This window comes from Taudactylus pleione, unplaced genomic scaffold (assembly GCF_031769625.1).
Source record: "Taudactylus pleione unplaced genomic scaffold, aTauple2 ptg000226l, whole genome shotgun sequence".
Taxonomy (NCBI): Eukaryota; Metazoa; Chordata; class Amphibia; order Anura; family Myobatrachidae; genus Taudactylus; species Taudactylus pleione.
Window position 1 is genome coordinate 2,454,851 of NW_028284628.1, and position 12,568 is coordinate 2,467,418.

Genomic DNA, 12,568 nt, shown 5'->3' on the forward strand with positions numbered 1-12,568 from the left:
TTCTGCCTGTTTCAGTTTCGCTGGGTCCCGTTTTCGCGTACTTTCATATTGAATACGGGGTAAAGCGTGCACACGCGCGATACTTTTCCGCCTGCCAAACAGGCGAAGTAGGCGGAAAGTCTGGCCCGCAATAAAGTATCGCGGCTCCGCTCATATTGAATACGGCTCTTAGTCTTTGGAGGTTCAGGAAACTTTTCCTGGTAATGTTCCCTTTTAGCATCTGTAATGTCTTTTTTATCCGGATATTGGGCCAATTTAGACATTGGCTTGTAGGGGCCAGAGTTTTTTATTATTAATTATTAAAATAACTATTACAATTATCATTATTGTTCTTCAGTGTGAGACTGGGGAATGCAATCATAGAGGCCACTGAGGGGTGTGGCCAGTTGCTGGAGAGGGTGTGGCCATCTGACCAGAGAGGAGTGGCCAGCCATTAAAGGAGCGCCATATTCTTTGGGTTAGTTACGGGATGCCACATTCCAACAGGGTTAGGATACTGACACGTGTCTGTATGTACCCTAAACCTCCCTCCCTGCAGCCTAAACCTAACCCTCTCCCCCACATCCTAACCTCCAGAGACCATAAAAAAAGCAATCCGTGCCTATAACTCTACTAGTGCAAATATCAGGTCAGGGATTAGCAAACCAGAATCTTAGAAAACAAGAGATATGGTAAGAACTTACCTTTGTTATCTCTGTTTCTACGAAGTCCATAGGGTCCACAGGGTTGACCTTGGGGTATAGGTTGGGAACCAAATCCGGGCACCACGCAGTTAAAGCTTTTAGCTCCCAGGATGCACTGGGTCCACTCTCCCTATAACCCCACCCCCAAGCCAGAGGCACCTCAGTTTGTAAGTAGCCAAAGGCCGGAGGAGGAGAGAAAAAGAGAGAGAAAACTGGAACACTCAATAACCATACTCACCGAAATGGGAGACGGAAAACCGGTGACCAGCCACACAGCCCATATGAAGCCAGGTGCGTCAGGGCGGGCGCCCTGTGGACCCTATGGACTTCGTAGAAACAGAGATAACAAAGGTAAGTTCTTACCATATCTCTTGTTTTCTACTTCAGGGTCCATAGGGGGTCCACAGGGTTGACCTTGGGGATGTCCCAAAGCAGTTCAACCAAGGGTGGGGACGCTCCTGTGCTGAGAGGAGAATCCGTCGCCAAAAAGGAAGCATCCTGAGAGGCAAAGGAAACCAATGCCTAGAACCTTAAAAAGGTGTGGACAGAAGACCACGTGGCCACCTAGTAAGGTAAAACAGCCGAGGCGCCACAGCGAGCCGCACACGAGGGTCACATGGCCCGAGAAAAAACAAGCATCAACAACAGGAAGGCCTACCCATGGGTAGGCCCCTGAGGAAGACCTACGAGGCCATCCAGCCAACATTTGGTTATAGGCCGGCCATCCTTTCCTGTGAAAACCAGAAATCTCAGACCACCAATAAGGAGTCCGATTTCCGTAAGGAACCTGAACGGATCACAAAAATCCAAAGAGGCCAGACCACAGTCAATGAGGCCACACCAGCCGAGAGGACTGGGGACAGAATGGCCGTACCATAAGTTCCAGAATAATATGGAACCTGAAAACCACTAAGAAGCAACACAGGGCGAGAGCAACTCCCACCCTGACATGATGCCCTCCAGAAGAGGGAGCCACATGAGAACGCTCCCAATTCAGACACTCTCCTGGTTGATATAAACACCCTGAGAGAAAGAGAGAGCCTAAGCAATAGACCATGTAATGGCTATCACAACCAGCGGTTCCATTGACTGTCCCCGGAGGTAACGAAGAACCACTACTTACTCCCCAGGAGTCCCTAGGGAGGACAAATGGAGGCATAATCAAGAAAACACTCCAAAGGATGAACTGGATACCAGAGTGGAGCAATTCCATATCTTAACCATACTGACAGTGTAGAGATCCGCACTGTCAGGAAGACCAGGCCAAGTGTGAAACCCAAGCCAGCCGGAAGGAATGCCAGAATATCTGGAAATCCTGGACACCGGAGGATTGTATCGACAGGTACAATACCATAAGATTTATGGCTGCCACAGTTTGTGGTAGGTCCCAGCAAAAGCTGATCCATGTGCTCTAATCATTCCAACGATGACAAAGCCAGGGAAGCCGTAAGACCACTGTAAGGACACAGTCAAAGACAAACGACCCAGGTCCAAGGCAAAACCAAGGACCCTGAGACAACAGGTCCGGGCAGTGAAGCATCAGGGATGGAGTATCGATGTAGAGACTCCGAAGATCCAAGTACCCCTGACATCTGGGGCAATCAGGAGCCACCAGCAGGAAAGCATCTCCGTCTCGATTGAAAACACTTCCAAAGACCTCGAGGAAGAAGGGAGACCGGAGAACACAGGTACACAAAGTGGAAGGACCACTTCACCGACAAAGAGTCGCTGAAGGTTGCTTCAGAATCCCCAGAGCTGAACTGTAACACCATAGTGTGATAAAGTCAGAAGGCCATGAGGGTCACCTCAGGGGGGCCCCCCCTGCTCACCAGGAGATGAAACCTCTCTTGGGGAAGAGACTAGTCCCCGGGATGCACGTCATGACGGCTGAGGACTCCCGCTTCCCAATGGAGAGCTCCTGAAATGAACGCTGCCGAGATGGTCGGGAGGAGACCCTCGGACTATGTCCGAATATGTGACATACCTGTCATTGCCACCCAACGAACAGTGTTGCTAAAAAGGAAGCCACTGTCCTGACCCTGTCGGACTGAACCTTTTCAGGTTCACCGGGAAACAAGAGTTATGCCAGAGTAAGTTAATTGACAGGGTGGAATCGACAGACGTCCAACTGCACTGAAAAGGATTCGATCCAGACACTGTCCATAGCAAAGAAAACCCTGGACGAGATGGCCATAGCCACCCGGACAGGGACCGACTTGCCTCCGGAGAGAGCATCATCGTTTGAACAGTTATCCGACAGAAAAAACTCATTCCATCTGGAGATGAGCCAATTATGGAAAGGCCTGGAATGGAACTGAGCCCATTCCACCATGCATCCCAGAGTGTAAAGACATCTGTCGACTGCGCAGACAACCATGTACTCCTAATGGAAGAGAGGAGATTCCGTCTTACGCCAGAAGAATTCTCAGATTCTGAGAATCCAGCAGGGATCCTAGATGAAGAATACCCAGAGAGGGATGCAGGGAGGACTTTTTCCCCGTTGATTAAACGTCTGCACCCTGAAGAAGCCACAGTCATCCTGACCTGGCCGTAAAGTACCCCGGTGATCCCGCTAAGAGCAGGAGGCCGTCCAGGTACAGGAGCATTGGGATATACTGAACAGAAGAACTGTCAGAAAATCCAAAACGCTGGTAAACCCCTGTGGGGCTGAGGACAGTCCCAACAGGCAGAGCCCGAAAAATTGTAAGTGTTGCTGTGATACAGCAAACCTCAGCCCATGCTGAGGAAAGGTCTCTGTAAGTACCCGTAGGCACGCTTCCTGTATATCCAGTGATACCATAAAGTCCCCAGGTTCCAAACATCGTATGATGGAGCATAGGGATTTCCTCCTGAGCCCAGGTAGCTTTAGGAACTGGTTCAGGGAATTGAGACAGAGAATAGGCCAAAGAGGACCATTCAGCCACCGCACCAGAAAGAAAACAGAACAACCAGTCCCTCACTGAGATAGTGGGGATGGCCTAATTAGCTCCGCTTACCGCAACAACTGCATAGCTTTCTGGATCTGTAAGGCCCTTGTAAAGAGGGCGTACCCTCCTACCCACGTAGCCGCGGCAACTTGACACTAATACCGGGCGAACTGAGAAAATCGGTATCTCCCAGTTGTAGGCCTGTCCCGTCAGGCTGAAGAGATATCCGTAGGTTCAGAAGCAGGATCGGCTGGCAGTCCAGGCCTGCTCGGTACTGGATATGTCGGCCCTTGTAGATGCCGACAGTCTACGAAGAAACAGACCTTTAGGCTGACCCAGAGGACAAAAAAGACTTAACAGACTTAGTCTGAGGCCTTGTAGTGGGCATAGCTGAAAGCGGTAAACTTGTCGTTAGTAATACTGCCAATGTTACTACAATCTTGTCACGGTCAGGACCAAACAATATCAACCCTAAAGATGGTATCTGCACCTCTGCATTCCCAGAGCGCAGCCATAGGGTATTACGGAGGATACAGTCGCAGCCGGAACTCTGAAAGTTAGGAGACTGGTATCCAATATTGGCATTTCCACCTATGACAACAGCATATATTACGTGAGCGACCAAATACATTTGAACCCCCGACGTGTTGGAGGGGAAAAAACGTTACAAATGCATCAACCCAATATGCAATAGTATTAACCAACCATGCTATAGCCATGGTAGGATGGGTAACAACTCCTGAAAGCAAGTAATAATAATACCTGAAATAGGCTTCCCCCCCGTGTAAGAGGGAAAGAGCCCCGAACAGTACCCAGTTCACGGCAGAGCCAACTGGGAAGTAACCACAGGGCGTCAACCACGCCAATTAGCGTTTCGTAGAAAACGACATCCACCCAGGGTGGCTGTTGTGGTAATCCCTGCAAGGGGAATGACAGACTATTGTGGCACCAGGGGGAATTGATATACTGCGAAAAACCCCTGCAGGGAGCGGTAGTCTGTGTCACAGGGGAAGAGTGCAAGAAGCTGCGAGATACCCTGAGATGAAAAGGGCAGTATGGTGAAGTAACCCCAAGTGAGGTACAACAATGGGGCCCGCCCGGCGATCCGCAATTGAGAGGATCCCGAGAAAACAAACCGCCCAAGGGGGTCGTGAAAGAGGCCAGCACCAGATGACGCCACGTACAGAACCCTTTATGAGTCAAATCCTCCGCACTAACACCTGCAGCACATGACTTGCAGGATAGTAAAAATGGGTGCAGTATAACGCTCTATCTCCTGGTCAGACATATCTGACCAATCTTGGCGGAAATATTAAGCAGCACTATACTGGTCCTGACTGATGCCAAAAATTAGCTGCAGGGACCCATTTTCAGCGTATGCAACACACAGTTCCATCTAATATATGGCAACGTGCAGCACGCAAAAGTATGTGACAAACCACACAAATATTAACAAGTATATAAATGTGAGGTCTCAGAACCACCCTAAGTACAGCTGTATTAGGGCAGATAAAGAAAAGGGATAGATATACACTGACAGGTGAGAGAATAAAGTACAGTCAGCACTAGCATAAGTCACATACAATGCAGATATATACATATATACATAAACATGTCATATAATATACTGCACTATTACACTGCATTCAACTGCCCAGATTCAGTGTCTGGGAAGGCTACAGCGCTGTGTACACTGACCTGATGGTGAGGTACGCAGGGGGACTGGACTCAATGCCATCCTGAGAGATTTCTGCTGCACCACAGAGATAAAATGGCCGCTGGAGACCTCAGAAGAAGCGTGGCCCGCGGAGGAAGCAGCTCAGCGACGCCAGACTATGGATACTGAAAGGCGCGCTGAGCTGAGGGGAGGAGCCGCTGTAACAGGGAAGGCTGCCTCCCCTGGCCGGCTATTAACCCCCGGGACGCCGGCTCCCTGCACCGATCGTTAAGTCCCTGGTGGTCTAGTGGACACACGGGATATGGGGGGCCCGCCGCCACTGCGGGCGCCTCCGGTCTGTCCCCTGAGACCGGAGGCACAGGACTGCATTTGAAATGCGCGGATCACCGCAAGCGGTGATCCGCGACCTTACCTGCTCCCCGTGGATCCGGCAGCAGTCCTGGGCGCCCACAGAGTCCGGCTAGTACAGACTCTGGGGTCCCGCTGAGATCCCCAGATCTGTACTGGCGTCTCAGCGCCAGCGGGGTGACGGAGCGGCAGCTTAGACGTCCTATGGACAGTCCGACGCTGCCGCTCTGAAGAGTCCAAAGTCCATGGAAAAAACTTTGTCCCTAAAAAAATAAAATAAGCTTAGGGGCTGCTAATCAGCTCCCCCTGCGCTAACGGTGACCCGACTCCGGCCGGGCACCAACTTAAACTGAGGTGCCTCTGGCTTGGGGGTGGGGTTATAGGGAGAGTGGACCCAGTGCATCCTGGGAGCTAAAAGCTTTAACTGCGTGGTGCCCGGATTTGGTTCCCAACCTATACCCCAAGGTCAACCCTGTGGACCCCCTATGGACCCTGAAGTAGAAATATGTATATATTATATAGATGGCTAAAAAAATTCTTCCAGCTCCTATATCCAACATATAAATTTATTATGATGACCTATCAATCTAATAACACACACAGTGTATCAGATACCAAAAGGTTACAATAAAACCTAAATCAGATTGCAATATAATCCGAGCCTCTAACAGCTAATATGAAGTAGTGTATGAATAACAATCGGGGTGTTATTGCTATACAATACCCATCCGATGGTCAGAAAACACATATAGGGCCTGATTCAGACCCACTCGCAAGCGGCTGTCCGCTCGCAAGTGGGTCGATGTTCTGGACTGAGCATGCGCACGACGGAGGGAGCTCCGTCGTGCGCATGCGCCAGACGCGACGAGCGAAGGAAAGTCCTTTGCTCGTTGTGTCTGATCAAAGGGGGCGTGCTGTCGATGTTGATTGACAGCACGCCCCCTTTGGTAGGCGTGCCGGGGGCGTGCCTCCCTGACGGGGGCGTTCCCACGGGAACGCCTCCCGTCAGAAGCCGGCCCACTGACATCACTAGTGATGTCAGTGGGAGTGATTTTGGCTCTGATAGAGCCAAAATCACTCCGGAGCTTGCGGTTGAAAGCCTCAACCGCAGGCTCCGGCTCGCAGTTTTGATTGTCGCGATGGTCAAGACCATCGCGGCCATCAAACTGCACGCTCGTATATGCTGTGGGTGGTCACCCACAGCTATACGAGCGTCCAGGAGGACGCTCCATTTTCATGGAGGACGGCCCTCATTCAGAGCGTGCGCTCTGCTCAGAGCGTACGGCTCTGAATGAGGGCCATAGTCCCTATTAATCCCAGTGGGTCCGCTGATGACAATCGTGTCTAACAGGGTGTATTATTGTAATCCAAGTAGAGGCAGGTATATCATAGCAGATTCCTCTTGAAGTATCAATAGCTTTTTCACCGGAGTCTCCCACAGATGTGTATGAGGAGGGTGCGGAATAACAGGTAAGTGGCACAAGTTCATAGGACACTGAAGGTGCCTACACGCATGGCGATTTTTATTTTTTTAACACTATTTGCCCGATTTCGACGAATCGTGACGGAAAATCGTGAGTTTCTACTCACTATGCCAATGCGCGTCCCCACTTGTCGCACATCGCATCATCAGATCTGCCGTGCTGTAGGGGAGATTTGCCAATCTGGGACACAATGCACTGGATGCACGATAGATCTTAAGTCAGTTTGGACATTTTTTACTCCAAATCGTGACCACGAGCTGCCTGGGGAGAGTTCAGGGGAAATCGTGCCTCAGGTCAGATCGTGAGCACATCGCTATGTGTGTAGGCACTTTTACTGTGTCTTAACTGTGTGTGTGAAGGGAGCCGATCCTATGCCAGGACGCGGCTCTCCATCAGGGACACTGAGTGTTAGGGTCACACTTGTTGTTCGAATCTGTGGTCAAATGAACAGAGAACTGTATTTATATACACCAGTGATTTTCAACTCCTGGTACACCGAACAAGATTTTAAAATTGTCAAAGCTCACCATCAGTCCCACATGGGGAAAAAACACACATTGGACCCCAATGTAACAAAAAACACACATTGGACCCCACGGGGAAAAAAACACTCACATTAGCTCCCATGGGAAAAAGACACACATTGACCCCGTGGGCAAAAACATACACACATTGGCCCCACGGTAAAAAATACACTAATACATTGGACCCCCACAAGGGGAAAAACACACACATTGGCCCCCACGGTAAAAAAAGACACATTAGACCCATGGGCACAAAGATACATACATTGGTCCACAGGAAAGAGACACACAATGGTCCCCACAGAAAAAGGAACAAATTTGCTTTTTATTGAATGTCGCTGACATTAAATGGCCACTATACCTAAGAGTCAAGGCATTATAATTAACATTCACCAATAAATATGAAAATGTTTCAGTACCTTTACAAAATGTAAATTATTCTAGATAAGGCTGTATTAATGGAGAAAGTCGTGACAGACCTGGCTCTTCTATGTCCTCTATGCCAAGTGGAGTCTGTGTGCGTCTCCTTCCCCCTGCACTGCAGGAGCCTGAGCCTGGTCTCCAGTCACCTCTCCCTAGCAGTAGCCTGAGCTCCAGGCTTCAGACTCCCGGCCCCAACATGATGTCACCAGTACCACTGATTCCAGAAAATGTAATCAGTGGTGCAGATGGACCCTGCTGCCCACAGCAACTGCCGAGTCAGTGAATGCTAGGCAAACAGCTGTCTCACACACACACACACACACACTCTAAAATCAGCTACAGGTGACCTGCACTAAGCCACGCCCTCCTGCAATAGAGGGCATGGCTATGGACCAGCATGGCCCACTGGAGATTTCACCGAATCCCCGGCTGCCCAGTATGAGCCTGTTGTTGTTGTAATATATTTAACTATTATTAGCGCCGTACACCGTAGCGGCTCCAGGCACGGGCAAGCCGGTCCGTCACCCGGAGCTCTACTGTTTCCGGAGGGCACAGGAAACGCCCACACCCCTTCCAGCGCTATTGCACATATGTAAGCTCAGGAGGAGGGAGCGGAGGAGGGAAGGGGCGGCAACACAGGACGGTGCTGGGCTGAGCACAGCCTAGCGCCGGCCCTGGCCGTACAGAGAGATTTACAGTAGTATAAACAAACCATACAATGTAAAAAGGTTCAAATGGACAATAAAGAGGTAAAGTCAAACTTTGTGATAATGGCTGTGTGTGTGTATTTTATATACATATATTTTATGCCATTTCTACCAGGGTGTGTAATATATATATTTATTATATTTACACCACCCTAGTAGAAACGGCAACCCAAAGTGTGATCACGTACTGAGCAGATGGACTTGGGGGTCCTATTCTGCAGATGACATTGCTGATGATAATGTGTTAATGGATCTTGGGGGCTCGGCCGCCTCTGACTGACCACAAATCTCTGCATGCTGTAAATACTGACTTCTTGTATTGATGCATATTTCCTGTGGTCTCTCATTTTACTGTACTCCTGTAACCGCATTCCTATATATAGTTGTTGGGATCTCATATGGGCATTTCTTTTTGTTTACATTCTGAGGTATCAAAAAAAATGAGAATGTGAGGCAAGGAGGAGTGGGTGAAGTACATCTGTACATAGGCACATACTCAAGGCAGAGTGGGTGAAGGTAATGGGTACATAGGCAAGGCGGAGTAGGTGAAGGTAATGGGTACATAGGCTAGGCGGAGTGGGTGAAGGTAATGGGTACATAGGCAAGGCGGAGTAGGTGAAGGTAATGGGTACATAGGCAAGGCGGAGTGGGTGAATGTAATGGGTACATAGGCAAGGCGGAGTAGGTGAAGGTAATGGGTACATAGGCAAGGCGGAGTGGGTGAAGGTAATGGGTACATAGGCAAGGTAACCGTCTGGCAGGCGAGAGGGAGTGAGGATTGAGAGGAGATTGGTGATGTAGGAGGGGGAGGAGCTTAAACTGTATTCTGTGGGAAGTGGAGCCAGTGAAGGAGAGAAGTAAAATCAGAACTGGCAGATGGGCAGCAGCATTGAGGAGAGATATAAAAGGAGAGCGGAAGACCAGAGAGTAGGAGATTGCAGTAGTTTATGCGGGAGGTGTCTAGGGCACGCATAACAGATTTGTAGCCTTCAGGGGGAGTAATGCAATGTGACTCTCCATTTGTTTCCCTACAGACGGTGATCATTGGCTCATACCTGATCGCACACGGCTTCTTCAGCGTGTACGGGATGTGCGTGGACACACTTTTCCTGTGTTTCTGTACGTATTACCTGTCTGCCTGGGTGCATTGAGAGACCTAGTTCCAAAAGCTTGCAATCTAACTTTTTCTCTTTCTGCCTGTTATAAAGAGGGCTTTCACTTTGGGACAGGCCTCCATATCCTTAGTTAGGGCTTTCCCATGGAGCACTTTGTGGGCCACAGATGGAGGAATAAAGATTGCCTGCTAGGATGAGGCTCCTGATTGGATAATTCTAATCAGGTGCTGCCTTCACATCCTAATGGATGAGTTGTGAAACTCCTGTCTGGTCACTTAGCAACGATGACGCCTCTCTCCTCTCCAAAATGTACAGGGTGGATTCGTTTGCCATCAAAGTGCTACATAGGTGGACACTAATTAGAGGGAGGGTTTTCCCAAAGTGGTGACCCCTTTTAATGTCTTTGTGGCCTGTCCTATATTAATCTTGTTTTATTTTTCCATTTTTTCCTCGCTTCTATCTAATCCCCAAACTCCTGTCTAATCCCTCTCCTTTTGTCTGTAATCTGTCTCTCTTCCCCCTGACCTCCGAATCGCTCTGTCTCTCTGTCCTACCCTTCAACCCGCTCTCTCTGCCTTGCCCTCTGACCTGCTGTCTCGCTGACCTTCTCTCTGACCCGCTCTGTCTCTCTGTTCTACCCCCACCCTGTGACCCACTCTGTCCCTTACTCTCTCTATCTTGCTGACTGCCTGATACTAAACAAGGCGAAGATTTGGAGAGGAATGATGGCTCCTTGGAGCGGCCATATTACATGTCCCCGGAACTCAGCCACATTCTGCTCAAAAAAGACCAAGACCTCTCAAAATCCGGCGAGAGCCAAAGCTGAAACTACACCGGTTGCAGTAACCTTTCCTTCCTCTCCTGAAACCACTAACACCTCTTCTGTACCTCCGTACCCCGGCATGAGACCAGTGTGTATGGAGACCAGGGCAAGATGCCCATAGGTCCATCCGTGTGTGACAGATTGTGGCCTTAACCGAGCTTGTTATTTGTAGCTAGGGGTCTGCTAAAGCCTCCCGGCAACTAAGGGTTATTCTCTCGCTCTCTCTTCTTGTACATACAGGACACCTCATGTATGTAACCTGCCAACACCCAGTGCCTTGTTTTATCTATTGCATGACCTGCTCTCATATTTAATAAGCCCCTCTTTGTATTTCTCTAAGAAGCTCTTCCCCCCCCTTCTACCCGCCACCCTTGAGCCCCTCTCACGTGTCCCCTCATTCCCTTCTGCACAGTGGAAGATTTAGAACGGAACGACGGATCCCCAGAGAGACCTTTTTACATGTCCACCAACCTACAGAAAGTACTGAACAAAAAGAACAAAGACCAGGCTGAGAAATGACCTCTCTTCGTACCACCACTTCTGACACCCTCAGGACAGTCCCTGAATTAAAGGTGGACGCTTCGTGTACTGGGCTTGTGCCTATTCCCAATTTTATTAATATATGTGTATGTGTGTACCTTCCAAGACGCATAACGTTTTATATGTATGTACAATATATAGTGTGTGCAGTATGTCACATGTATACATACTCTGTGGTGCGTGGTCTCCATGTTTGATAAGACGCAGCCACGTATACATTCATACATACGTTAAAAAGCTAAATTTTTTCCAACCACAAAGTAGCGAGACTACAGCCATCTTTTTATACTAATTTCCCCTCAGCCAATGCTCAGCGCAAAGATCTATTTATATATAAGTTTAACTGGATTGTCTTTTTTTTTTGTTAATGGTTTTTATATATAATTGCATGGAAAGTGAGTGTTTTTATGTGTATATATCAGCATAATACAGGCTGCAATGTTTACGGAGATACCAAATTTAATTGTGTCCCCAGTTTGTATAAACTTGCGCTTTGAAACCGTACGTGAAAATCAACTTAAAACAATAAAGAAAGTTCTTTTTTTGTATAGTTGTCTGTGTTGTGTCGTCATTGAAACTGCTGTTAGCTGAAGTATGTTTTATGCTGAGGTGCAGATACAGCATCTATACTTGGCTTTAGTTGAATTGATACTTGACTTGTAGAGTAGCAGTGCTGGCACTAGCTACGATTTCGGTGGAGTCAGGGCGTTCTATACAAAGCAGACAATGATGCACCTGTTTTTCTACTTCAGGGTCCATAGGGGGTCCACAGGGTTGACCTTGGGGTATAGCTGGATCTGGATCCACGGGCACCACGCAGTTAAAGCTTTTGCTGCTCCCAGGATGCACTGGGTCCATCCTCCTCTATACCCCGTCACAGGCACCTCTGTTTTAGTTGGTGCCCGGCCGGAGTCGGGTCGCCCTTAGCGCAGGGGGGCTGCTTAGCATTGGACGTCCAAGCTGCTGCTCCCACACCCCGCTGGCGCCGCGATGCCAGTACAGATTTGGGGATCGCGGCGGGACCCCAGAGTCTGTACTAGCACGAGCTCTGGGCACTCCCACGACTGCTGCCGGAGCGCCGGGGATAATGTAAGACGCGGGTCACTGATTGCGGTGACCCGCGTGTCTATACAGTCGCATGCCTCCGGTCTCTGGGGACAGACCGGAGGCGCTAGCAGTGGCGGCGGGCTCCCCCTTCTCCGGAGGAATACCCCGCGGGACCACTAGACCACCAAGGAATTATGAAGCAGCGGGAGCCAGCGTCCCTGGGGTTAATTGCTAGCCAGGGGAGGTCGCCTTCCCTGTCTAGCGGCTCC

At 49.4% G+C, this 12,568-nt stretch overlaps 1 protein-coding gene across 4 annotated transcripts in view; it reads left to right on the forward strand.

The window, feature by feature from the left end:
* The window catches only part of SLC44A2 (solute carrier family 44 member 2 (CTL2 blood group)), an 89,699-nt gene extending 77,899 nt beyond the window's left edge, over positions 1-11,800 (forward strand). For 3 of the 4 annotated variants that reach the window (XM_088479054.1, XM_088479057.1, XM_088479055.1), the window contains exons 21-22: positions 9,809-9,893; positions 10,594-11,019. In XM_088479054.1, the coding sequence (XP_088335180.1) occupies positions 9,809-9,893; positions 10,594-10,715 (207 nt within the window). In that variant the 3' untranslated portion in view covers positions 10,716-11,019. Of the gene's footprint in view, positions 1-9,808; positions 9,894-10,593; positions 11,020-11,124 lie in introns of those variants that run through there. The other variant, XM_088479056.1, reaches the window with a different exon arrangement.
* The last annotated feature ends 768 nt before the right edge of the window (positions 11,801-12,568 follow it).